The sequence below is a fragment of the Papilio xuthus genome, unplaced genomic scaffold (genome assembly GCF_000836235.2).
Source record: "Papilio xuthus unplaced genomic scaffold, Pxut_1.1 DF824992.1, whole genome shotgun sequence".
NCBI classification, from domain to species: domain Eukaryota; kingdom Metazoa; phylum Arthropoda; class Insecta; order Lepidoptera; family Papilionidae; genus Papilio; species Papilio xuthus.
This window is the reverse complement of record NW_013533657.1, coordinates 5540062-5567233: the sequence shown is the minus strand read 5'-3', so window position 1 is coordinate 5567233 and position 27172 is coordinate 5540062. Positions and strand designations below refer to the sequence as shown.

The 27172-nt window shown below is 33.7% G+C and overlaps 1 protein-coding gene across 1 annotated transcript; it reads right to left on the bottom strand.

Annotated features, from left to right (window-relative positions):
* Positions 1 to 854: 854 nt before the first annotated feature.
* Positions 855 to 27164, bottom strand: LOC106126759 (6-phosphofructo-2-kinase/fructose-2,6-bisphosphatase). The gene is made up of 9 exons (XM_013324596.1): positions 26687 to 27164; positions 22187 to 22524; positions 13003 to 13137; positions 11558 to 11718; positions 10203 to 10592; positions 8571 to 8792; positions 3507 to 3741; positions 3033 to 3160; positions 855 to 2024 (listed from the first exon to the last, which is right to left on the bottom strand). The coding sequence occupies exons 2-9, from the start codon at positions 22512 to 22514 to the stop codon at positions 1917 to 1919; spliced, it is 1707 nt and encodes a 568-aa protein (XP_013180050.1). The 5' UTR covers positions 22515 to 22524; positions 26687 to 27164; the 3' UTR covers positions 855 to 1916.
* Between the last annotated feature and the right edge of the window lie 8 nt (positions 27165 to 27172).

The window sequence follows — 27172 nt, the reverse complement described above, 5'->3', positions numbered from 1 at the left end:
ATTGTGAATCTTGAAAAGTTTTTGTATGTCAGTCATTTTTAGACAGAGACAGAGACGGAGAATAGAGACAGTCAGATTTTTAGACATTAAATAAAGTTTAGTTTTAAATATAATTCAATGAGTCAATGCAGTTTATTCAAGATAATAAATCAAGAGAAGTTATTTATATCCGCTAAATATAGATTTATGTTATCATTTAAATATGAAATCTGTGACTCATCCATCATAAAGCTCAGTGTTATTCCGTCATGGATCCAAATATTGTTCTAGTAAAATCTATTTTAAAATGTCTAAAATTACTCATAGATTTCCTTAGTGTTATCTTTTTAGGTTAATACTTTATAAAATCTAGGTAATGATAGGAAGAAAATCAGACACTTTACCGGTGTAATGGCGCAACACTAGCATCACTAAAATGTCGACGTTTATGTCCCCTCACTAATCATTCTGACACTTGACTTTGTAATTCGCGCCAAAGGATTCTAACTAATAATGTCTAAAAGTAGTGCCTAATATCTATCATTTACTTAGATGTATATTATTTTAACCATTTACTAGTTAAGATTTTTCAATAGTTCATACTATGTTCGTATGTATATAAAATCAATTGTTGTTCGTTAGTCTCACTAAAGTTCGAGAGCGGCTGAACGGATTTATCTTATCTTGGTCTTGAAATATTCTTGGAGATCTAGGGAAGGTTTAAAAGGGAAGAAAAAATAGAATAATTGCCGGCAAAACCGTAAAAACAGCCCTTTTTTTACATATTCAGTAAGTCTGAGAATCGGCTACTATCTTTTTAATCGCGCGCGAACGAAGTCGCGGTCGATAGTTAGTAAATAAATAAAACAACTGTATTCTGCATGTTCATTTATTAAAAAATTAATTACGCATACAAGATTCGTTTTAAGAAACTACGTATGTCATCTAAACAATATCTCTACATAACCTCTAAATAGATTCAATTGAATCTTTACTTTTAATAATTAAACACCCCGCAGTGCCTTTCACAAGTATAATATTTAGGTATATACTTAATACTAAGCATAGTCTAAGTATAACCACCGTCTTAAACTTAAAAATAAGCTATTAAACAGAACGAGAGCCTAAGTAACAATTATATTTTTTAAAGAAATTGCTCAAAAAATCCCGGCAAAAAATTTCCAACCAGTATCGTTTTTCTTAATCTTTAAAATTGTAATTAACTTAATGTTTAAAAAAGTATTTACTACAGATAAAAAATAAAAAAATAATTAGAATAAATTGTTTTGTTGAAATTACGCAATTATAACCTATAAAACAGACACACAGTTAACCTTAAAGTGATAATAATAAAGAAAATTAACATATAAATGATGAAGCTCTTATTTAAAATGATTTATACTAAAAGATATGCGAATATGCGATACATTGTCTAAAGCATAATATAACCATAGATTAAAAAATAAGAACACATTATCAAGATTAATAATAAACGAACTGTTAAATTGAAACGACATATAAAAACCATTTCAGTCTTATCATTAATTGGAAATTAACACTCGTAAACGAACACATCCATGAGTTTTGTACGTAAATTATTTCACTTAAAAAAAAAACTAACTCGCTTGTCACTGTGGGCGTGAAGTCTATTCAAGTCTTTAGATCGCTAGATGGCTGATTCCTTTCTGCATGGTATCCGTGGCTTTCGACCTGGCCTTATAAGGCCCAAGTAACGATTTCAAGGCCTTAGTAGGGCCTTTTAGGCCTAAATAGGGCCCCTTAGGCTTAAAAAGGGCCTCCAAGGCTCAGATAAAGCCCGGTGAGCCTTGGGCCTTCTTGGGCTGATAGGGCCTGCACACTAGAGGATTTCCGTTCCCCGTGTCGTAATGTTGACGTGGTACTCAAGCGCCCCGTGCACTGAGGCGCGATCTCGGCACCTAAAGCTGCGCCTCAGTGGGATTCTGCCACAAGTTGGAAGGCAGCGTGTCGTAGTGAGAGGGCACAGTCACCAGGGCCTCAGCTGTGCTCCGGTTTATTGAGCAGTTCTGTAAAGAAATAATTTACTTTAATGAGTTTGTTTACATAAGTGATTATTATGTCGTCGTATAAGGAAAATAATATTAGCACATTGATAGTAAAAAATCGTGGGTTTCCGAGACCAAATTCCCATTTAAAATATATTGCTATCTCTGTTTTGTCAAAGATCATGACGATTAATATGAGATTTTGGTCTCAGAAACGACTAAGGTTCACTTAGATTCTAATTTTATATTGACAGTTCCTTTTTTAATAAAATTCGTTTATGGCTTGAAACTATATATTGCGAGAATTTGAAAATTCATATTTATCAGAAATAAAGAATATTGAATTAAAAAAAATGCATTAAGAAAAATCGGAACTAAAACATCGAACCTACTACAACATGAAATAGATTATGATTGATTAAGAGAAAACGTTTAAAACTGTCATGACTTGCATATTATCAAAGATTTATTGGAGGTCATAAGCAGCATATCGCCATCTCTGCGGAACGCGCAAGAATGTGTGACAGAGAAAATCACCTCTCACTCACTCTCATTGTAATTAGCTAGTAATTAGTGTCTCTTCCGGATTGGTCGAAAAACTTAATTTTTAATTGGTGTACATATTTTAGCCAGTAAGCACGTAGCACATAATTTGTATAAATAGTTAAGAAATTAGAAAATAAATCATTACAAATCTGGACTCCGAGTGTTATTCTTCCCGCAAATATCGACAGCAGTGAAGGCCTCCCACAGATTGATGAGTCATATGATTTAGTAGATGTGTAAATATTTATTTTTTATTTTTTAAAGTAGCAAACGGTGGCCACCTGAATGCGACGAAATAGCGAAGCTGCCGCTAACCATAAACATACGCAATTGCAGATGCTTTGTCTACTTTAAGTCGACGGAGGACATGCACAGAAAGAGATTATTTTCCGCTTACTATGCGATCTTTCCTCCTTCCTCATAAGGAAATGGGAAGGGGAAATTGACTAAAATTAGGCCTATGGATTCAGTTCTTTTAGTTACCTTGGGCTGTTTGCGATGCGTGTCCACACAATCTATGGGCAATTTTATCATCTCAACTTTGTACTTGTAGCCGTAAGAGGTTAGTTTGACGATAGTGTGTAGAGGCACATTCATGTACGGCAGTTCATCTGAAAATTAAAAAAAATATTGTTAATTTCATAGAAACTTTCAAAATGATTCACAATGTATTCGGACCTACTTTCGTATGAATGACACGATAATGGTATGCGTACCAAACTTGACTACAAAAGCGGTCATCTTTAGGGTAAAATGCACCATTATTGAAGCCTAGGAAGGTTGTCATTAGGGTAACATATACAAAGATTGACGTGACGGGAAGGATTCAGATATGGCTGATGGAGATGTATGGAGAAGTAGTACATACTGTGGCGACCAATCATATGGATAAGGCAGGTTGATGATGATACAAAGTTTGCCGTGACAAACAAAATGAGTTCATTAATTAATACGTACCAAGCTTAGCATCAAGGAAGTATCCGAGCATGCAGCGCAGTACCGCCTGATGGCCGACGACTACAACATTGTGGTCGTCTTCCAGAGCAGCGAGCACGGGTCGCAGTCGAGTCATTATGTCGATGTACGACTCGCCCCAAGGGTACCGGTATCTCAGCTTATCCTGGTCGCGCCACGCAAACTCCTGCGGGAAGCGCTCCTGCATCTCCTCGTACGTCAGACCCTCACAAATACCCTGCAGACAAACAAACAAGTTAGTATTAAAAACTGCGGTTATTGACAAAGTACTTAAGAGTACTGAAAATCGACGAGCATATGAATATGGAAGAGGCTAGGGAGGTGTGCCTCTCTTGCAATGTTGAGTGTTGCTTGTTGATAAAAAAAAATATGGCGAACTTTCCCTGATAACTGTTATTTCTACCTCTGATTAAGTCCCTAATTAACTATGTTACTTTATCATAAAGATAATTTAAGTATAGAAATCGGCGTATTATTGATAATAAAAGTTGATCCGGATTAGGATTTGACATTAGAATTGGCGGGAAATGCATGACGCAATGGAAAGAAAGATTAGTCTGTTGGCAACAGCATTGAAACCGTATAATTCGAAAGTTTCCACGTAACACATTCATTTATAGATTTCACGAAAGTAGATTAATAATATTTACTAGCGAATGTTTTAATAAACAGAAGTAATACCCGTTCGGTTATTTTCCTTCGCGACTGAAATGTAATATGACATTAAACATGGCTGCCAAGAAATGCATATGGAACGTTTCCATTCATGTTGATGTTTGTAGGAATGAATACTTGGTATGCTTCGTAAACAGTAAAATTAATAAACAACAAGATGTATACTCTTAAATACGTCTAAAGTTTAGAGCGAAAACACATTTGTCACAACTTGGAGATTTATTAAGACAATTGCAAAAAAAAATTGCCTACAGCAAAATTCTTATTTTATCAGTATTTTATCATGAACTAGCTGTCGCCCGCGACTCCGTCCGTGTTCGGAAATAAGAAGCCAATGAGCTCTTCCAGACTATGTTCTATCATCATCATCATACTCAGCCTAAACTTGTCCACTGCTGGACGTTTGTTCTATATTTGTACTGAATTTCAGCCAGATCTGTTGGGCAGTTCGGGGGATACCTTCAAACAAACATCCATCCATCTATCTAAACATTCGCATTTAAAATATTAGTAAGAAGTAAAATAAGATTATTGTCTATGCAAAATGTTTTTAAATAAATGATTTTTTATATTTATTAAAAGAAATTACTAGACCCTCAACAATAATAACAATAAGTAATCAAAAACCACAACAATACTATAGGAAAATCACGCATTGCGCAAGCGCGCGAAAACATTTTAAAATCGATTGCGGTTACACGTGAGGTTAGGTTATGTAATATTTATCAGAAAGTCAAACTTTACACAGCAAATTCTAATGCAAACAACTAATTCTTTCCAAGTACTATAAACATTTAAGCTTTCACTAAACTAATGCAAATATATAACGTTTGTAACAATTTTTACGGCCTATAAGCTTTTGCCCGTGACGTCGACCGTCCGGAATTAAAAAATACTTAGTATCCTAGATGTTCTTCTAGACCAGTGGTTCCCAAACTTATTTTGTCTACTGCCCACTTTGAGAATAAATATTTTTTTATCGCCCCCATATTTTCACATATTTAAAACCACTATAATTTCAAATTAAATTAATTAATTATTGTGACCTATACATGTTTATTAACGGAGAATTGTTAACGAAACTTTTACTATAACCCGCAACTTGAGACCTGCAGCGCCCACAAGGAGGCGTTGTCGCCCACTTTGGGGAAGACTGGTCTAGACTATGTTCTTATGTTATGTTCTGAGCCAAACTTCATTGATATCTGTTAAGCTGTTTTGAAAATACGTAGTAACAAACATCTATTCAAAATTTCGCACTTATAAAGTTAGTATCATACTATGATGACGAGAGTTGGCTTATATAATAGCTTATTTATTGAAAACTAGCTGTCGCCCGCGACTCCGTCCGCGTGGATGTATAATAAAAAAAAACTTAATTAGTGTATGTAGAGCCCGCCCACCCATCCATCCATCCACATCAAATCCATCTAAACATTCGCATTTATAATATTAGTAAGTTAAATAAAAAGCAACTCTTTAAGGCATAAATTCGAAGAAAAAAAAGAATAAATAGTATCCTATGTCTGTCTCTTGGCTCTAAGCTACCTCACCAATTTTCAACCATATCGGTAAAGCCGTTCTTGAGTTATAAATAGTGTAACTAACACGACTTTGTTTTATATATGTAGATGAGGAAACAAGGACATAGTCATTTAGTCGTAGAACCGAGCCCCTTAAAAAAGTAGAGATAGCCCCATATCAAACTTCCTGGTACAATATAAACCACTTCTGCATAGATTGTACTATCACGTATTATCTTCGGTTTTACCTAATATGAGTATGAATCATAAATTTATCATATTAAAAATAACCACGTAATAATTACAAACGTAAATAAGTGAATTTCGATTTATAACCATTTTTTTTTTAAATTAGCAGATTTTTTGTAAATTTACTAATATTTGTTTTACCATTCCAACTAAGCTGTACGCTTGTGCTAGGATATGGTTAACGACAGTAGTCGAATGACGGGATTCGAACCCCCGACCTCGTGATCGAAAGTCCGTATCCTTAAGCATTAGGCTATTGACGCTTATAAGACTATATATACGAAGTATCAATAATGACGATTTAGATTTTGTTATTCCATTTTTTCAGCCTATTATCTTTCTAATATTATAAATGCGAATGTTTAGAGCGATAGATGTTTGTTGAAGGTATCTCCGGAACGCGTCAACGGATCTTGATGAAATTTAACACAGATGTAGAACATAGTCTGGAAGAATACATAGTCATTACGGAGTCACGGGCGATAGCTAATTGTTTAAGAAAGTACCAACAAAGTACAGTAAAAAATATTTTTAGAAAGATATCACGCTTGGTAAAAATGTTCAGAGCTGTTTAATTCAACAATATTTTTTATCATTCGCTATCGGTCGTTTGGTTTGTTTACAAATAACATTAAAATATCACTTATTTTTAATACGTGATCATACAAAGGTGAAATAATCAGATAAATACGATTTGTCAAAGAAATCGGACGACAACAATGTTATTTTGAAGTACAGACTAACTCTTGTACTAGAAAAGATTTTATTCAATTGTTATTTTATTTAAATATACAATATTATTTTATATATCATAAGGTGGGAAACGAGCGAGCCACCTGAAATCGCTGAAATAGCGAAGTGACCGTTGCCCATACATACGCAATTGCATACGTGTTGCCTACTTTTAATAGACGGAGGAGAGGATGCACAATAAGAAAATATTTTAATTAATTATTAATAAATAATAACTTAATATAATTTATACATACTTATATTAAAAGAGAAAAAAATTCTACTACTTTTTATTGCAATATATAGAATAATATGTAAATTTATTCGTAACTTTACTTATTTCTTATCAGAATAAAACGTTCCATTTTTCCATAATTCAACTATCATTTATGATAAATAGAAAATGTGTTACCACCTTGTCCCAGATGGTAAGTAGGTAACTGGTTTATCAGAGTGTTAGAACATTTAACGTAGAATTTCACTGTCGTGACACTTGTATTGTTACATATCGTTACAACTTTCTTTAACAAAAAACATACAGACGAATCGTGTACCTCCTCCTTTATGAAGTCGGTTAAAAATATATATTAATACAAACGTCACAGCAATGAAATGATACGGGAACATTATCTTTCTTTTCACACAAAGGTTTTAATGAATCCCTGTTAAAATATTAAAATTCTAAGACAATCTAACAATGTTAAAGAGTCATAATTAATCTTACTAAGTTAATGCGAATGTTTAGATAGATGTTTGTTCGATGTATCTCCAGACCCGCTTACGGATTTCGATGAAATTTGGCATAGATGTAGAGCACTGTCTGGAAGAACACATAGACTACTATGTTTTTTTTATAATTCCATACAGACGGAATTGAACGTCAGTAAACAATAATTATAATTATTTTTAATCACACTGAAATGTCTTTAAAACCTTTAGTAACATAACAGTATTATTTTAGAATACGTAATAACTGTACAATGTAATTTATTGAATGCAATTATTTTACACGTGTGCGAATAAATACGAAAATATAATTTTCCTAACTATAGAGTAGTAGTAGTAGTAAGTACCGTGGCTTTCTGAGACCAAAATGTAGGTATAATACATATTGTCATCCCTGTCTCTGACAAAACTGAGATAACAATATGATTTAAACAAAGAATTTGGTCTCAGAAACTCACTGTAAATGATTGTTAGGAACTTTCGCGAAAATCGTGAATTAAATATAAAAGCGAGTTTCTTATCTAAATAACAAAGTCAAATAAAACACATTCCTTTCGATAAATTGACAAACAATGATTTAAACATTCTCCTGGCTTAAAAGCAATCACTATATTGCTGTTCTATCAGAATAATCCGACTTTAAGTATTGATTAATCGATAATTCGATATAATTTCGCTTAAATCGTAATAAATGCGTATTAAACTGACGCAATTAGTGGAAAAGATGTGTTTAGTCTGTAACGAACAATCATTATCATTAGGTCAGATTACTTTAACATCTCAATAATGTCCATATCTTAAAACTGGCAAACCCAATAATAAATCTATTTTAACCTATTTAAGTAAATTTTATTTTTCTAATCTAATTGATTCAAAAAAACTAACTATAGTAATCTGACATCATCAAAAAATCCGACGACTGATCCTTTTAACACCCCCTTGTCACTCAAATTATTTTTTATATCACCGTGCCAACGACTCATCATTTGACTTTCATGCAAGAAAAATCGTATAGGCATGGACTACAACATTTATTAGGAATAAGGATATGACAGGCCAGGACAAGTACAGGACAGAATTAAGTATCGGTTCAGGACAAAAATTAGTTTCAACGTTCGTAAGCGTAACAAAGTATACTCACAGCGTCCAGTTCATTGAGTGCTCGCAACGGGTACTTTGGTGCTCGGATATCAGCGGCTGTTTGCTTGGTGCGCCGTAATTCCGATGTCCAGACGGTGAGAGGTTCGCGGCCAGCAAGTGCGTTGACATGTTCGGCGAGCGCGCGCGCGTACAGTTGACCGCGTGCGGACAGCGCCGCGTCACCACCAATACGACCCACCACGTTGTACTCGCTTTCACCGTGCTAAATAATTGCATATTATTAATTAAACAACCCTTAGGTAATAACTAATTACTATTAATTACCTTACTAATATTATGCAAATGCTAAGATGGATGGGTGTTTGAAGGTATATCCAGAACGGCTCAACGGAATCTCGATTAAATTTGGCATCCATATAGAATATAGTTTGGAAGACCACTTAGGCTGCATATTTTTTTAATGCCGCGCGGATAGAGTCGCGGGCGACCGCTAGTTATTTATACAATACCCCCGCATGTGTTAAAGTACGAATCGATTGACACTTTTAACGTCAGTTGTTTATTCTGCAAAAAATGACAACACCACTGACAAAACAGCTTCCTTTTGTTTTATTAATTTCTTTGTTCGTGTTATTATTGGGAATGAATTGTGGACACTTTGATCTGAATATATTTTCATTTAAATATAGTATTCTATATCAGAAAATGATAGTAAACTTTGGATTTCTAGTACGCTACATTGTATTCGACCTAAAACATTTTTGGCAAATTCTCAGAAATGTCTCCAGTTTTCAGAATGTTTGCCAAAATTATAACCATTATATATTAATACGGATATTTCGATATCTTCGGAAAAGTTAAGTAAATTTGGAACTCAAGTACGAATAATTAAAAAAAATTTAAAGTAGCAGTTGCCCGGGAATCCGTCCGTGCGGAATTAAAAAAACACACTTAGCACCCTACGTGTTCTTCCAGACTATGTTGTATATGTATACCAAATTTCATCGAGATCCGTTAAGCCGTTTTGGAGATACCTTCAAACAAACAAACATCCATCTAAACATTCGCATTTATAATATTAGTAAGAAGTAAAATATATATAGACATCTCTTTCATACTCTTTAGAAAAATCAGAAATAGCAATAATGTTTGTGTCTAGAACTGTGATATAAAACAGCTGGAGCGTACTGATATATTTATTCAAATGGTATGTCTGTTTTCCGAGACTTGTTTATTGTTATAAATAGCAATGTTAATAAAATTTCCATTTCATATCAGAATGAAAGTTGTGACATGAGAAATATGTTTATATATCGTATCACAAAATGTCACAAAGTCATATATATTAATTTCTAATCATAATAAAGTCACATGTAAGAAAATTGATTCTGACTAAAGACATGATATCAAACTTCCAAGACAACTTTATTTTACTAACAGCTAAATAATTGTTTAGATAAAAATAGATTTCTTTATTGCCAATAGCAGTTGCCCGCGACTTCGTTTATGCCGAATTAAAAAATCTAGTATATGTCACCCGCGGATAGTTTATATTTCCAATACTAACTTTTTCAACAAAAGTTTCGGGATCACTGAATGCAAACAAACATACAAACAATAAATTCTTTCTTTTTAATAATATTAGTACAGATAAATAAAGTTGTAAACTCACCCGAGTGAAATACAAAGTCTGCGGCAGAGCTCTCATTCCGGACAGATATCCAAGTATTCCGGACTCCTTTTGTCCGATCACTTTGTGCGCTGTCACCGTCTCTCCCATATTCTCAACTCTGACAAAGCTAATGGTCTCTAGATTCCCGTCTATTGGTTCATACTGACGCATGTAGTGTTCCAATTTCTTTCGCAGATCATCAACCGCTTCCTCTTCACTCATACTTTTGTAATCAGCTGAGTAATGCAGGATCTCAATGATGTTTCTCTCCAGCAACTCTTGATCCTCGCAGACGCATTCGATGAAGAGAATCCTGAAGCCCATGTCGGATTGACAATAATCGTCTAGCTCGCGACGTTGCTCACGTGTTATGTTCGTACCATCGAATATCTGGAATAGAACAGCTATGGTTTGACAAAAATTAGACTGATGATGATCTAATGGTAGACTTTTGTACTATATTTTTTAGGTCGAATCTTAATGACCTTGTAAAGCGAAACAGAAAGAATGGAAACTGTTTTCTTTGATGATGAATTGAATGATATTAAGTTTTTTTTTATTATTAATATTAAATTAATCAAACTGTTGTCACTGTTTCTGTGAGCGACGGGCCGCGTCCGCGAAATAATACCATGAAGGGCCCCCGTTGGGCTCGGAACTAGTCGGTGCCGCCACCGGACGAATATACGTGAGTGTTTAGTCGTGTTTATATATCAGTTTATTATTAATAAACTTTTTGACAAGCTCATATGAATTGAGTTTTTTTATCTCTTTTTAAAGTTTTAACGGCATAAACAAAGTTTGCCATAATAACTCGTGCGCTGTCTGTTTGCAATAGGATGTTATTTATCAAGAGATCAGCGTATCATGCAAATAGTTCGTTACGTCAATAGCAGACAGCTATCTCTAATGGTGTTATTCATAATCTGTTATTTATATTATGTTTCGTCTCTTCACTAGCTTATCTATAACAACTTAGTAAACAGGATGTTAATTGCAATGGATGGATAAACAGATTAAGAAAATTAAGTTTCGTTAGTTACTATTTAGTAACTAACGAAACTTAATTTAAAGTGTTTAAAGTGTTGGCATATTCCTATTTAAGAATATGCCAACACTTTAAACGCCGATAACTTGCAAATGTATCGCACAGATTTCCAAAAAGTACATTCATAATTTAAAAATATTCATTATCACGCGTCTTCAATTTACAAAGATCTCATAGAATAATCCGATCTTGATAATCTTCATCGGCATTACCACTTTGCGTAAGCACCAATGCCACTATTATTACGTCAAAATGACGTAATAATAGTGGCAACAAGCATTATTGTAAATATAAAGAATCAACTTACAGCGACACTATTCCCTTCTTTGAGCCAAAGTACAGCGTCTTGTACCGCCTCGCGGGCGCTCTGCCGGCGGATTGCGGAACCTTGCTGGTTGTCAGCACGGAAGATGTCATGGCTGCCGTACAAAGCCATGTGTTTGCGACGATATTCGCTACAGTCGAACACTGGCACAAAACAAAAAAAAATCACAATTAGTTGCGTGACAATTTAAACCAAGTGGCACTTGAAAGGTTAATATTTTTTTTATTTTTAAAAGTCAATGTAATGAATCATATCTTAGTTATAACAGTAATAATATAATCTTGTCCTTTGAATGGATGTTTACACATATTATTCTGTAGTTTAAGTTGATTCGCATTCTTCATGGGCACTAATAAAGTTGCCAGTATTAATTTTAAATCGTACTGGCAACTTTAATAAAAAAGACATTGAGCTAATGCTTAAAGCACTTTTATAAGATATCCTTTGGTCAAATACGAATAAGTAAATAGTATTATAATATTAAAAGGCACGATAATTTTATCAGAACGTTGAACAACACTAAAATAATTAAGGACATTGACCCACCGGACTTATATCAAAGTACACGATAGATTATTTATTAGTATTATAATAAGTACTTTAACAGGAAAATGGATTAAATAAAACAGTTTACTTATAGTAAAACTTGTAGCTTTAATTTTCTTAAATAATTTCTTAGAAAATAACGTAATTTTATCTCATCTAATATTCAGATGAACATTACTACTTACTAATATTATAAATGCGAATGTTTGGATGGATATTTGAAGATATCTCACGAATGGTTGTATGGATATAGCTGAAATTTGGCATAGATGTAGATCATAGTCTGGAAGAACACATATGCTGCTAATTAGTAATAAAAGTATGGATAAGAAAATATACAATTGTTAATATCTAATCAAAAGTACAATACTGTCTGCAATCTACATGTTGACAGACATTTGCCTTCAACCAGGTCAAGGCACTGCAATGTATTTGTTATCGTTTCTCAGATGCTTTTAGATATAAAACGACACAATTTATGTCGAGGTTGGTACAGTGTAGACATATGTTTTATAAACTGTCATTTAATGGTAACTCACTGGACAATTGTCACTCGTAATAATAAGTAGCCGTTGCTCGCGACTATGTCCACATAGTATTAAAAAACAAAACTTGATATATCAGCGAGACCCATATAGCTGTTCTGAAGATATTTTCTAACAAAGATCCGTCCAAATATATAAGTAAGATTTCGTGGAATAGTTATCTTTTGATTGAACATAATTTTAGCAAGCGCTTTATTATTTATGCGTTATTATTTCCAGTTTAATTTAGAAAAAGGTAACAAGAAAGAAGGAACTACTACTTTATGCGATACATGATTTTATGAAATTACGAAGACCAACCCTAGAGTAAGTTTGTAAAAGTTATTAAGATGTTACCTTTGGTGCTCTCTCCATTCCAGTTGAGGTGCCTGGAGAGGCGGTGCGCCAGCTGGCTCTTGCCGCGAGCCGGCAGTCCCACCAGCGCGATCAGCAGTGGAGCGAACTGGCTAATACGTCGTGAACGCATCGACACTGCAACAATAAATATACCAACTTAATATCATCCTGTATTACAGATCATTTTATTATTCAATTTAATATATCACCCTATATTACATGTTCACAAGAGAGAGGCAAGATAACATTTCCATTGTCCTTGTACCATACAAGGACAATGGAAATGTTCCTCTCGTTTAAAATTAATTACGTTGATTTTATATCAAGGTCAAAATCCTCATCTTGCCCTTTCACCTACGGCGGGTAGGCGCGAGTGCGTTTTTTTAAATCTTCCACACATCAGGCAAAGGTCATTTGTCATAATATTTTTATTTTAGGCATAAATATTGGGTGCATGCTAGACTTCTACTCTATGGAAAAAGAGGATTTATTGATATGTGATGATGAGCATATATCAAATGGTTATAATATTAAAACTTTTTTTATTAAATTTATATTTTTTGCAAATATGATGTAATCAGGAGTAACATTGGTTGTTTAAGCAAACTGTCCGGGTCAACTTGATAAGCGATTATCTTTCAATCAATGTTATAATTATCTCAATAAACTTGAAATGTTCTTGTAGAATAAACAATTTTTTCTTTGCAGAATAAAAAAATAATATTGGCAATTATGAAATTAAATAAATTAATAAAAAAAAAATAGTTAGTTAAATCAAAATTAAAGAGACCTATTAAGTTAAGTCCAAGTGTCGCTTGGGTCCACGGGAAAATCATAATTTTGTAAATATCATAGTAGAAATGTAGTAGCAGATTTTTTAGCGAAGCCAGGCAAATTTAAAAAGAGTATTACGAAAAAAAATGTATAGAAATCTCTAGTAGCAAGACTTATTTTTCTTCATAGAGTTGAGTACAAATCGTATGTAAAAATGTGTTGCGTACTGAGGGCTAAAGCAATTTATAAATAAAACAACATGGCCACTAGAACAAATATGAGGTCGACCAATAAAATGTCGGTATAGCGGCGCGCCCTCGCGCTAAACACAATTTCCAATGCAAACGCACCCACGTCATTCACCTCGACACGCCTGGTTAATGGAAACAATGCTCACGCGACTAATTTATTAGGCACTGTTTTTAACTGGCGTCAATTGTAAATGTCATAACAAGCCGACATTGTCTGACGCAATGAAATTGTTTCCGTTGATTTATAGTTCTACGCCTCTTCAAGGGATATCATTAAACAGCAAATATATAGTAGAAGAGAACATAGCTCATCTGACCAAGGGCTATGAGTAAAAAACAAGGGTATTTGGTACCGTCATACATTCAGAAATAATCACGCTAACATTTAGGCGGCAAATTCTAGAACGTCATGCAGCAGTCCGCGTGGCGTGATGTTCGGCGATAACTAGGGCTGTCTACTACATTAAAAAATCAAAGTGAATTTTAATCGAAACATAAAATTCGTTATCAATCGACAACCCTAGTAGATTGATTTGGACTTTGTACTGTCGAGAAAAGCATAGTTCCACAGTGCAGTGAACACAAGCCAAGTGATTCGAGGCCAGTTATATAGGGCGACTATATTTAGTTGCATAATATCATTAACTAATAGAAACAAACAGTATTTATTATTGAAATACGATCAGTTCCAGATTTCATACTACTGAAGAAGAAAGAGATTTATGAAATTTTAACCAATTAAATTTATAAACTTATATAAAAACGTCTAAAACACTTACATATTATTCGTCCGGTGGCGGTACCGATTAGTTTCGAGCCCATCGGGGGACCTTTATCAGGCCCCCTAGGGCATAAGCGACGGGCCGCGTCCGCAAAATAATACCAGTCCCACTCTTTCTGATGAAGGGCCACCGGACGAATATACGCGAGTATTTTAGCCGTTTTTATATAAGTTTATTATAATGTCTGACGAAATTTTGAATAATTCGTAACAATTATGTTTTTATCAGTATTGGTTATGTGGATAACATCAAGTAAATTATTATATTAATTTTTCAATAATTATCTTGTGTCGTTATGTGTAATTTAATTTAATAAGCCGTTTATACAAATCTTAAGTTATAAATAAAACAACGAGCAAATAACTACCTCTAATAGATTCAACAAACTTATTTGATCTCGAGAGATGGTCGACTATATTTATAGATCCATGATCTCAACTAACGCGTTGTTCTCGAATATTTACATATAATTAAATATAAATTTTATTTCGTCAACATATGAACCAAAATGCCATAATACATTTGGCCTTGGAACACATCATCAGCTCACTATATGTCTCCACCGAGGAGCCTACCCAAAATTAAGGGTGACAAGGCCATAGTCAATCACGCTAGGCAAATGCGGGTTGGTTGACTTCACACATATCTTTGAATTTCTTCTCAGATATGAGCAGGTTGCATCACGATGTCTTCCTTCACCGTAAGAACGTCGGATAAATGTACGTATGTAAATCGGAAATCGAAAAACACATCGGTACATGGCGGGATTCGAACCCAAGACTGTAAGTCAAGTGCTTGAATCCTGAGCCACCGACGCTATAAACAATATAGAACATAAAAATCTTGTTTAATATCGTTCGACCAGGAAATTGAAATTGTTAATTAAACTCTGAAGTACGTATGTATTTTAATTAACTAGACAGTACAATTCACGTAATTAATAGCAAACTATATTAAATTCTATTATTATTAAAATATGAAATCTTAAACTTTGGAATTTTATGTTACAATGTAAGGAGATACAAACAAATAAAAAGTAGCTTAATAAATTTTATGATAAAGGAAACAGCACGTGTGTTAATTGTATTTTAGACTAGCTATCGCCTGCGACTCTGTATGGCAATAAAAAAAATATTTAGTAGCCTCTGTATTCTTTCAGACTATGTTCTACATGTGTGCCGAATTTCCTCACAATCCGTTATGAGTTTCCGGAGATGCCTTCAAACATACATCCTTCCATCCATCCATCCAAACATTCGCATTTATAATGTTGGTAAGATTATATTGAAGGCACATTTAAATATCGTAATTAATAGGGATCAAGTAATTACATAACATTTGAGATTGAACAGAATTTACAAAATATAAACAAAAATACATATTAGTTAGTTTTTTTATGTTTTACATACCTTAGTTTTAACTGTAAAACGCTATTTCTTTTGTTTCTAGTGACCGCTGCCAGAATATCAAGAATGTATCCCGAATGACTTTCACCGCGTATAAATCCGTAATCGCAGTAGCGTCTTCTAATATAACATTATATTATTTATATCTGGCAGACTAAATTAAATGTGTAGTCGATCCTGTACAGTCAAGGACGTTTATTTCCTATCCATTTTAGTGAAATGTCAAATATACGTCTAAATTACAGCTCTTATTATGACAGTTTGCTGTATACTTGTCAGACTGTATATTCATTCTTACTTCTGACTAATATGATAAATGCGAATATTTGGATGTATGTAGGGACGGGTGGATGTTTGTTATAAGATATCTCCAGAATGGCAGTATCGATCTCTCTTAAATTTAGCATAAATGTAGAAATAGTCTGAAAGAACACATAGGCTACTAAGTTTTTTAAAATTTCGCGCGGACGGAATTGCGTGCGATAGCTAGTTGTATTTATTATTTATGTTGTGCACTATTGATTTTAGAAAACAACATGAATGAATGACGTCCGCCTTTCACGCGGCCATCTCATGTCGCGTGCAATTTGCAGTCATTCGGTCACTTGACGTAGTGACCCTTCGGAGAATTCCCGCCAACATGTCACTTGAGTATTGCCAGCTATAATAACAATTTGCGTAATAATCTTATTCTCTTTTTAATTACATAATTATTTGTTACATCATGTTTTAATGTCGTGAACTGATAACGCTTCAAAGTATCTTAATCAAATAAAAAATGATGATTGTAATTATATTTTCTTAGTATCTTGCCTAAGTTTATAAAGATACAAGCTGTGTCCGCGACTTCGTCGAATATATTTATTTCTATCGAATGAACAGCCTAAAAAATAAATATCAAGCTTCTAACTGAAAATAGGATGATATTCCTATACTAATTTCCATTTCTACTTTCAACCCCTTACAACCCGTGCGTTAAGTAGCCTATGTCCTTCCCCAGACTCTAGACTATCTATGTACCAAATTTCATTTAAACCGATTCAGTTGTTTTTGCGTGAAAGAAGGACAGACAGACAGACAGAGTTTTCGCATTTATAATATTAGTAAGGTAAGTAAGGAGATCTCATTTTACTCGTGAATAATAAAAAATATTTTGTATGACATAATTGTTTATTTATTTCATTTTAAGAATTCATAAACAAGGAACACTCATAGAGTTTTGAATACTTCATGACCTATTACTAACATTGTTTTTGCTAATAAAAAAGTTACTGTCATTTAAAATCGTTTGCTTCCGTTATGCGTTCACATTTATCCACCACGATATTGTATTTAGGACTTGAATGTTAAAAAAAAACAAACTTGTTATACCGGTAGTAGTCAACGCCCACATGTTTTCAATATTTTATCAACAATAATCTTATCTATGGAGTAAGTATACCATAGATAAAATATTTTCTATGACTTATCGACAATTGTCTCGTATCGACAAAAAAAAACAAAGGTACTGCAAAGTACCTTTGTTTTTTTTATATCACAAGGTGGCAAACGAGCGAGCGGCCACCTGAAATCACTGAAATAGCGAAGTGACCGTTGCCCATAGACATACGCAATTGCATATGCGTTGCCTACCTTTAATCGACGGAGGAGAGGATGCACAGAAAGAAAATGTTTTCCCTTTCCATGCATCCTCTCATCCGGAAAGTCCACTTCCACTTCCCATCCTTTCCTTATAAGAAAAAGGGTGGGAAGGGAAAGAGGACTAATTTTCACTTTGTTCAGTGTTACTTCATCACAAAAAAGTTTGCGTATTAGATAAATGATCTATATATAAAAATCAATTGTTGTTCGTTAGTCTCGCTAAAACTCGAGAACGGATTTATCTTACCTTGGTCTTGAAATGTTCGTGGAGGTCTAGGGAAGGTTTAAAAGGTGAGAAAAATTCGAATATTTCCTGAACTAATTATGTTTTTTTTACTCCACGCGGACGGAATCGCGAGCGACAGTTACTTAATTATAATTGTTACTTCAAATAATATATTTTGTCAATTTTAACAATAGGTTTAAAAGCCAATCTAGCGCTAGTCATCTTATACTAGTAATTTAGAGTAAAACATCTGTTTTTCAGTCAGTTTTTAAACGTATATCACTAATGAAATAGCTAACTCATATTAACTTTAAAACATTTTCCTTAACTGTCAACTGCTATTATCTACATGCATATGGCTTTAAAGTCCCAAAGAATTTTATAGATAAACGTATTTTTTTATTTCACTCAGTTGTTTTTGTAATAGTCTTCGTTTAAATTTAAATACAGATAAAGCCATTACATCACTCAACAAACGAATCCGTCTTGCAATGCCAACATGGCGAAGCTACATATTTGTTAAAGATAACGTTGGTAGCAACACGCCCCCTGATAAAACGGCACTGGGGGCACGACGAAGTTAAGCGAAAACAACTGTAATTTATCATGTCATTATTGTTTACTTTTAAGTTCAGAGTACTCTAAAAATCTAGAAGTTATTACCCAGCATGTCTATTTTGTAAACATAATAACTAATAAATAATAAAGATACCATAATAACCATATATCTTCATTAAATATAAGTCTAAATAGTTTTTAGTTTATTACAACTTGATAAACTGTAATCTTACTTCTTACCAATCTTACTAATATTATTATATAAAAGCAAATGTTTGGATGGATTGATGGATGGCTGGATGTTTGTGAGTTTTAAGGTATCTGCAGAACGGCCCAACGGATTTTGATGGAATTAGGCAGAAATATATAACATTCTGGAAGAACACATAGGCTACTAATTATGTTTTTTTTAATCCGCGCAGACGGAGTCTTATCAGCTAGTATTAAATATATTTGAAATATAATCTGTGGCAATAATTTTATATTCTGTGTTGCCAATCGAAACTATTAACCGTTGGTACCGGGGGCGTGGTCCGACGTCATCGCAGTTTCGTAAAACATGTTTTGAACATTGACGAATTTGGCTCATTCCATTCGATGTTTGTTACTACGTAATACAAATTACATTTTCCTCTTAATCGAATCGTTATAATGTATTTTTTGTCATATATTTACCCTAAATTATAAAAATAATTATTATCGGAACTGGAGACCTCTCCATACTATAGAATATCGTCCCAAGATACTTTGGCAAAGTTGTTAGTTGTTGACGATTATAGCTCCAGTTGTGGATTGAACTTTGATATTTCACTTAGTGCTAATAAAAAGCGTTACAGTGACTTTAAAACTGTTCATCTATTTTTGAACGTGAAGCTCAAAGTTCAATTGCGCTCTGTGGTACTGCTTGCTTAAGGCAATTGACCGATCTCAAGACTATATAATATGTTATCAATTTGCACAGAACGACTTGGAAGTTATCTTTTACAAGTGTAAATATTAAGCATAAATAAATGCTTCGCCATCTTAATAATTGCGAAATTCATGAGTGAAAGCAAATATCACTTGCATCTATTCTAAATTCCTTTTGCGTAAGCAATTATTAGTGTTATTATGAAAGAGGCATATTTCTTTCTATCATAAACAGAAAAGATTCGGCAATGAAATCTCATTATAAGAATCATAAAACAATTTTCTAATCTTTGCGAATAAAAAAATCGGTGTTTGATATGAAAATTAGTGAATGTAACTAACAAAAATACGCAATAATCATACTAATATTTTATATACGAATATTTAGATCGATGGATGGATGTTTGTTCCAACTGTTAGGAATAAAATCCGGCACTGTGCCGGTGTACTGTCGCAACACTAGCCGTAATAAAATGTCGACGTTTATGTCCCCTCACTAATAATTCTGACACTTGACTTGGTAATGCAAGTGCGCCATTCACGCCAAAGGATTCTAATTAATAATGTCTAAAACAAGGTATCTCCAGAACGGTTGAAAGTGTATTGATGAAATTTGACATACATATAGAACATAATTATGTGTATATATTAGTACTATTTATGTTTCTTTTTTATTCCGGGCGGAAGGAATTGCGAGCGACGGCTAATATTACAATGCCATAATATTGAAGAAAACAAACAACATTCACGAAACTTGAAGCATAACATTTCTATTGAAAGCGAAACAGCTTACCTACTAAATAATTTAAAATGCTTTAAATAGAGTTTTAGGTTTTATAATTTTATTGCTTAGTTGTATTTACCACGACACGAATGCGTGAAATGTAGGTGTACATTACATGATACTAATAATTACTCAATACGTTTATTCTCATGACACACGGGAACCAAATAATTTTGCCTGGCAGTGTGCCATAGCTAGTGATGCATTAGTTCTAAGAAGAAACGATACTTTAACGGCTACAATAATCATTTGATTTATCTCTATTTATTTTAATAACATTTTAATACCATATTTTCACACTTAGAACGATAAGCAGTCATATGAAAGGGATAGATGTTGAATTTCAATCTAGTAAACATCAAGGAATACCATTGCCAGATTTGAAGAACTGTTTCGTTTGTAAGAAGACAGATTTACTAAACTGAACCAATCTCTATTAGTGGAGATACGCCAGAATAAAAGGAAAAATTTAAATTAGGTTAACAGCACTTTAAATTTTAAAACCAAAATAATTTTAATCTGGGGAGCTTTCTGCTGCCAAAGGTGACGCTTTTAAATTAAAACCAAATTAATAGATTTTTTTAACCTTCAAAAAAGGGCGGGAAAACGAACTCGTACAATCGATAATCAGAATTATGTCATCTTAATTTTCATATAGCTCTATATGAATGGTGCTAGTACGTTGGATCGTTACATAAATAATGACTGATCGTTCTCGAACTTGGTTTCATCGATAAAACGAATTGCTTTCTTCTGAATATATCTCTGTAGCTCATTATATCTTGAAGTGACGCCAAGAAATACTTAATAAGAACGCAATCAGATACTGAGAAACTACCGCTTCAATTATAAAGCATGAATATAAGACCAAAGTGCACTATTTACGCGCCTAAAATTCATGACCTGACATTCCAAATTCGAATAATCTCTTAAACATTCTTATTAACATGATGATTTGCAAGTTTACAAAGCACGTTAATATTTGCAGTACAAATATTTTAATCTTTTTTTATATACGAACTCGTATAGCAGAGTCTTTGCCTCAGAATCTTAAAAGAAATGTTTTTAAACAGTCGTGTAGAGACCGACAAAGTTATCCGAAACGTTGGTCAAAAGTCAAACTAAATTATGATATAGCTAACTAGCGCCCCTCTGACAAAATAGTTTCATAAGAGATTTTTTTTTAAATTCCCATGCCCATGAAGGTCTTACATACTCAGAACCAATCGCGACAGCAGCGCCACTCTTAACAGCCTATATAATTTTGTCGTACTATGATAAAAGTTACTGGCCATACAAGGCCGTGTGATTACACAAGGCGTAAATATTTACACATTAACAACTTGTATTAAATAAGTTCACATTAAGTATAAACATGTATAAAGATATTTATTTATCAACAACGATCCTCGGTTACGACCTTACGATTCAAACAAGACCAGGAAGCACGGAAGAGAGCGGCGCCGAAAAATCGATGCCTAAAATTGTTTCAAAGTCAAGGCGTTATTTAACTAGCCGAATTATAATCACATCACGTAAGAGTATCGATTTCTTTTTCAATTGTTAGCCTCCTCCGTTACCAGTCGCTTAGAAAAGTAAACATCATTCTTAAAACGCGATTGTTACTGCATATTAGCTTTTCATAATAAAAAATACACACATCGAAAAATAAGGTTCAACGAACGTTTCGTACAGATGAAAATCTGTGTCAATACCGTTTCACAACTTTCGCTGTAAGATTTTCGTTCTAAATATAAAATTTGGAAAATACTCGCATCCTGAAACAACTGCCAAGAATGGTAATGAATGCTTTGTTAAAAATCTCATTCAAACCTTCACTTTCAAAGACTAACCTGTGGCCAAGGCGCCGTGTAGTGCCTTCTCCTTGTCTTCCATCATGGTGTGCGCGGTGCTCGCTCCTGGTGCCATGACGATTCGCCTCAATGACGGTCTCCTCACTAACGCGACTACGTGTTTGACACGATGGTGCTGCGATTTCTTGCGACGCGTGCGCACTCTGTGGAGGCTTGCAGACGACTGGCCGGCTCCGGCAGTTATCACGGCCCGCTTATCAGCTCCGCGGCAGTGATTGCCGACAAGCCATACGACTGCCGAATAGATCTTGCAGTATATCAGCCAAATATACAGGTACCAGTCGCCACGGATGCAAAGCAACGCCATCAATAGCGATCTGAAAAAAAAAACAATAAAAAAAGTCTATTAAAACATTTTTTTTAATTAGCTATGCCCAGCTTGAATTTTCTTATAATAACATAATTACAATAGTTAGTAAGTTATGCAAATTAAAGTATATTTTGCTACATATACCCTGTCCCTTAAATACAAATGTGTTATAACGGCCAAAATATTATTAATCTACAAAATTACGATCTCTGAGAACACCAGTTCTCTTTGTTGTTTTATAAAAGCTTATCATCGCAGATGTAAAAGACTATAAAATTATATTTATTGCATGTTTTGCGGAAATATTTTCTTTGTAATAAATAGCATTAAGTTTATTAAAAGGGCGTTGATCTTTATACGAGTTAAAAGGACGTAAAGACGCTGAAACATTCCATAATTAAGGTCAATAAAAATGAGAATGAACAAGTAAATATTTAAGTGTTAAAAGCACATGAATGCGTAGCTAAAACTTTATGAAAATAAAAAATTTAATAAGGCATAGCATAGTAACTACTCTAGATAATTTACTATATTTGAATCTTTGTAACCTAAAAAGTACCTACGAAATAACCAAAGGGATCAACAAAAATTTGTTTTAGCAACATTACTTTTAAAAGATTAGCTGTCGCCCGAAAGTCCGTCCGCGCAAAATTAAACAAAAAACATAATTATAACGTTTACATATATATGTATGTCAAATTTCATTAAAATCCATTGAGCCGTTTCGGAGATATCTTCACACATCCATCAATCCATCTAAACATTCGCATTTATAATATTCGTAAGATCGATGCCCAAACCGAAGAATCAACGACAATGGCAAGTGCACAAATATTATTGCAGCGACGCATAACTTTGGAAAATTACTGCCCGATGACAAAAGAATTTCAAACAAACTTATATACCGTAAGTTTTCACTGCCGAAAGACTGAAACAAAAACAAACCTTGTCTAGTAAAATATTATATTGATAAAACCTCATGACTTAGGGTTTTCCGTTCAATACCTCATCTTTCAGGTTTAACCCAATAACATACCTTGCAATAACAGTTCAAAACACAAGTAATACAGGAAAGTATATCAAATCTTTACCATGAGTTCACATTGGCGAAACACTACATAAAACATTTCGTGATCTGTTTTTTTGAGATGGCAACAAAAAAATGTTACGAACATTACAGCCATAACATATTTAGTAGTTTTTTTTTTTGTAAAACATTAACATGTGTAACTGGGATGCAGTTAAAATTTATAGTTATTTTTTTGTTTTAGTTGCGACGTAAACGAATAACGTTGTTTTGTCAACTCTATTTTAGGGCCAAGCTTAAGTACATATAACAGTATAGGGTCGTTTCGCCAGTTAGGGACCAGTAAGCTGAGTCATTTTTTTTTTGAGCTCGGTGGAATAATTTATTACAAACTCTGTAAATTCTTATTCAATAATCGTTTAAAATACGATGCAATTACATTCCTCATAGAAATATTATCTTAATTAAAAAAAAACTCAGATCGTTGAAAAGATCGCCAATCGATGATCACCGCCAAACTAGAACTACTATATAATGTTCGTATACTTACATAATTCTCGCCGCCATATGGATTAACGGTTGTAACAATTTAAATATACATACAACTGCTACCAAAACGGTTAAGTAGTACTCATAAACATCGCGTCGCAGTTGGTAAGAGTTATCCCTTCCATGTCTATATTATTCTGGTGGATGCAAAGGAGCCAACAGAAAACCAGAGCAGGGACTTTCTAGGCTGTCCCTGCATACGCTCAGCTGGCTCCTTTAGCAACAGTTTTCTTTAATTCCTTATCATAAATCTGTGCTGTATGTATATTTTTCTCTCGAATCTGTGTGGTAATAAATGTTTTTCTTTCTTTCTTTCTTTCTTTAAACATGAAATTCTACTATCGTGAAATTTGCATTGAAACATTTTGTTGTCTCTTTTTTCGAAGATATAATTTGATTTCATGATAATTCGACAGTCAAACTATCAACTGTGTACTAGGCATTATAACCACCGTCTAGAGAGCTGTATAATAACGTCGTTCACGTTAATAAAGGCCAGTAAACGGACATCAATATATCGATAAGTTTATGAATAATTCATTATTAACAACTAGCTCTCGGTCGACTAGACCGGCTACACTTGTTTCACCTCCACATTACGAGAAACAACGCTTACTTGTTGATTGGCTATCTTTTCTTTTTAAATATCAAGAAGATATCCATTTATAATTGTTTTGTTAGCAACCAGTAACAAATATTAAACCTACTTGGTGATCTTTACGTAACTTTTTCGTTGACACTCCCACTTTTGTTATAATAATAAAGATTCAGTGTTGCCGTGTAAATTTAATGTTGATTACATAAATCTTTCGCAAGCTGCGTTTAAAATTTTATATTTAGATAATATGCCAACTGTTCGCCATTTACAAAATTACGAGCTATAGAATCGTCCGGTCATTCAGAACGTCCAAGAAAACAAGGATAATGTAGGTAAATAAATGAGCCATATTGTCGTGTTATTACAATATAACAGGTTTTTAATTTGACCATATTTGTATGGCAACAAAGAGGTGTCGACCTGCTTTTTGACTTTACATAACGCCAATATACTTATGGCATTTAAGAATGCTTCTGGGTTCTTCTCATAAATATTAAAAATGCTCATACTAGTTTTGTAAAAATATTTATGGGCATCGATGATTTTTTTAATAGGTTTGGATAGCAAAAGAAAGACGGGAACACCAAGGATCAACGCTCATGACACACAAGAGGAACTGCAGATGCGTTGCTAGTTATTGACAAAAAGACACGCTGACGTCATTAAAACAAAATAGCAACTTTCCTTGATAACTTCAACATAAAGAAATAAATCGTGTTTCCAAGTTGTATGGTCTATTGATGGATAATGGCTTACTTACGGAGTTGTTATTCATCTTAGGTGGTATTGTAATACAAAATTATATATTCACATAAGATATAAACACTGACTCAGGACTTATTACAAATGTTATTATGGTACATAACCTACAATTTTCAATAGCGGTGGCTGTATTGTTAATTTGAATTCCTTAGTATATTACTGTTCATGTATATTGTGTTTGTATAGTAATATTTATTGTTTTAATACTTCGTTCATATCTTTTCAAAAATTTACAAATATCTTGTCAAAACAGTACCAATTAAAGACTGTGATTGTACTTAATTCTAAACATAATATTGTGTTATTGATTTTAATGTGTATTTAAGTCATTTTTGATTAGAGATTGTGACAAAACAAAATACTTAAGATAAATAATGTTGTTGAGTTGACGACTCCATCTATCCAAGACGATATTCGTTTTCGGAGCGACACATTAACTTTCTATCAGTACGTAATTAAAATCTTGCCCTGCAGGTGTAAAACCGGACTCAGATCAACTTTACTTCAGTTTTGTGGACTCTGAACCCACGCGTTTTATATTAAGACCGACGCAAGAAGGCCAGATCAAACTAATCTTGGATATATAATTGTTTTGCAGTCTAATTGTGAAGGTACTATCGATGAAGTAAACAACAAAATATAAACAGAACTCTTGCATATAACTAGTATTATAAATGCGGACGTTTAGGTGGATTGATGTTTGTTATTACGTCTCTCCAGAACAGCTAAACGGACCTTCCTGTAGTTTGGCATAGATGTAGAACACAACCTGGGAGAACATATAGCCTAATATTTAAGTTTATTTTTTAACTCCGCGTAACGCACACAATTAATAGCAGTTGACTGCAATCTGCAACGCATTGCATCGCACAAATGTAGTGACGTCTTTGTTACTTTTCTCTTTTAACAATAACCATATTATTTGTTAATACCAATTACACTGGTAAATTATTTTAATGAATATGTATGACATTTTTATTACGTCAATGCCCTCTTAGCTTCAACTGTGTAACGTTGGTTTCAATATTTAGGTAATGTTGGCTATTTATAAACAAATTAATGATGAATATAGAATGTCTTTTGCTCTTTTGATTGAAATTAAAAGGTCGTTTAACGACTTCATTTTATTGCATTTTAATTTGATTACATACCTACCTACTTACTTTGAAAAATTATTGCAAAATAAAGGTAGATGCGAGATTTAAGAAAATAAAATGATTATATATATCTTACCAGCTCGAATAACTAAAGTGTTCCTTCGCAGTAGTGGTCAGAAGATGTGTGTCGAATAAAATGTACCAAGTCGTGGCGCATAGCAGTGCGCCCGTGGATAGCGATGAACGTTTCAATACACATTCGCAATAAGTCCGAGCAGACGAAAACAGTCAATCTGTCAACCAAAACTCTTCCCCAACATCTCACTGGAAATAAGACACTAAAGTTATACAGTTTTGTAGCAGTCTTTGACCTCGCGACGATATCAACACTTATTGAATGTCCACCGCGTCACTATTTAACACCAGACCTTATCTTGCGCATTGTAATTTCGAAATATACCTCGGCAAAATGTAACTATAATAATTATTTTAATATTAACAGGCTCTGTGTTATGTTTACGCTGAGTGAAAGACTATTCGCAGTTGACAACGTGGACGGTCGAACTAGAATGCAAGCGGGATGCGGGTGCGGGGTGCTCGAAGCTCGGCGAAAGCGAGATAT

Coding starts and splice junctions, on each gene's coding strand:
- LOC106126759 (XM_013324596.1), bottom strand. CDS start 22,514: ATGGCGTTGCTTTGCATCCGTGGCGACTGGTACCTGTATATTTGGCTG. Junction 13,138..22,186: donor ACACGGCGCCTTGGCCACAG/GTTAGTCTTTGA, acceptor TTATTGTTGCAG/TGTCGATGCGTTCACGACGT. Junction 3,161..3,506: donor CTTCCTTGATGCTAAGCTTG/GTACGTATTAAT, acceptor TTTAATTTTCAG/ATGAACTGCCGTACATGAAT.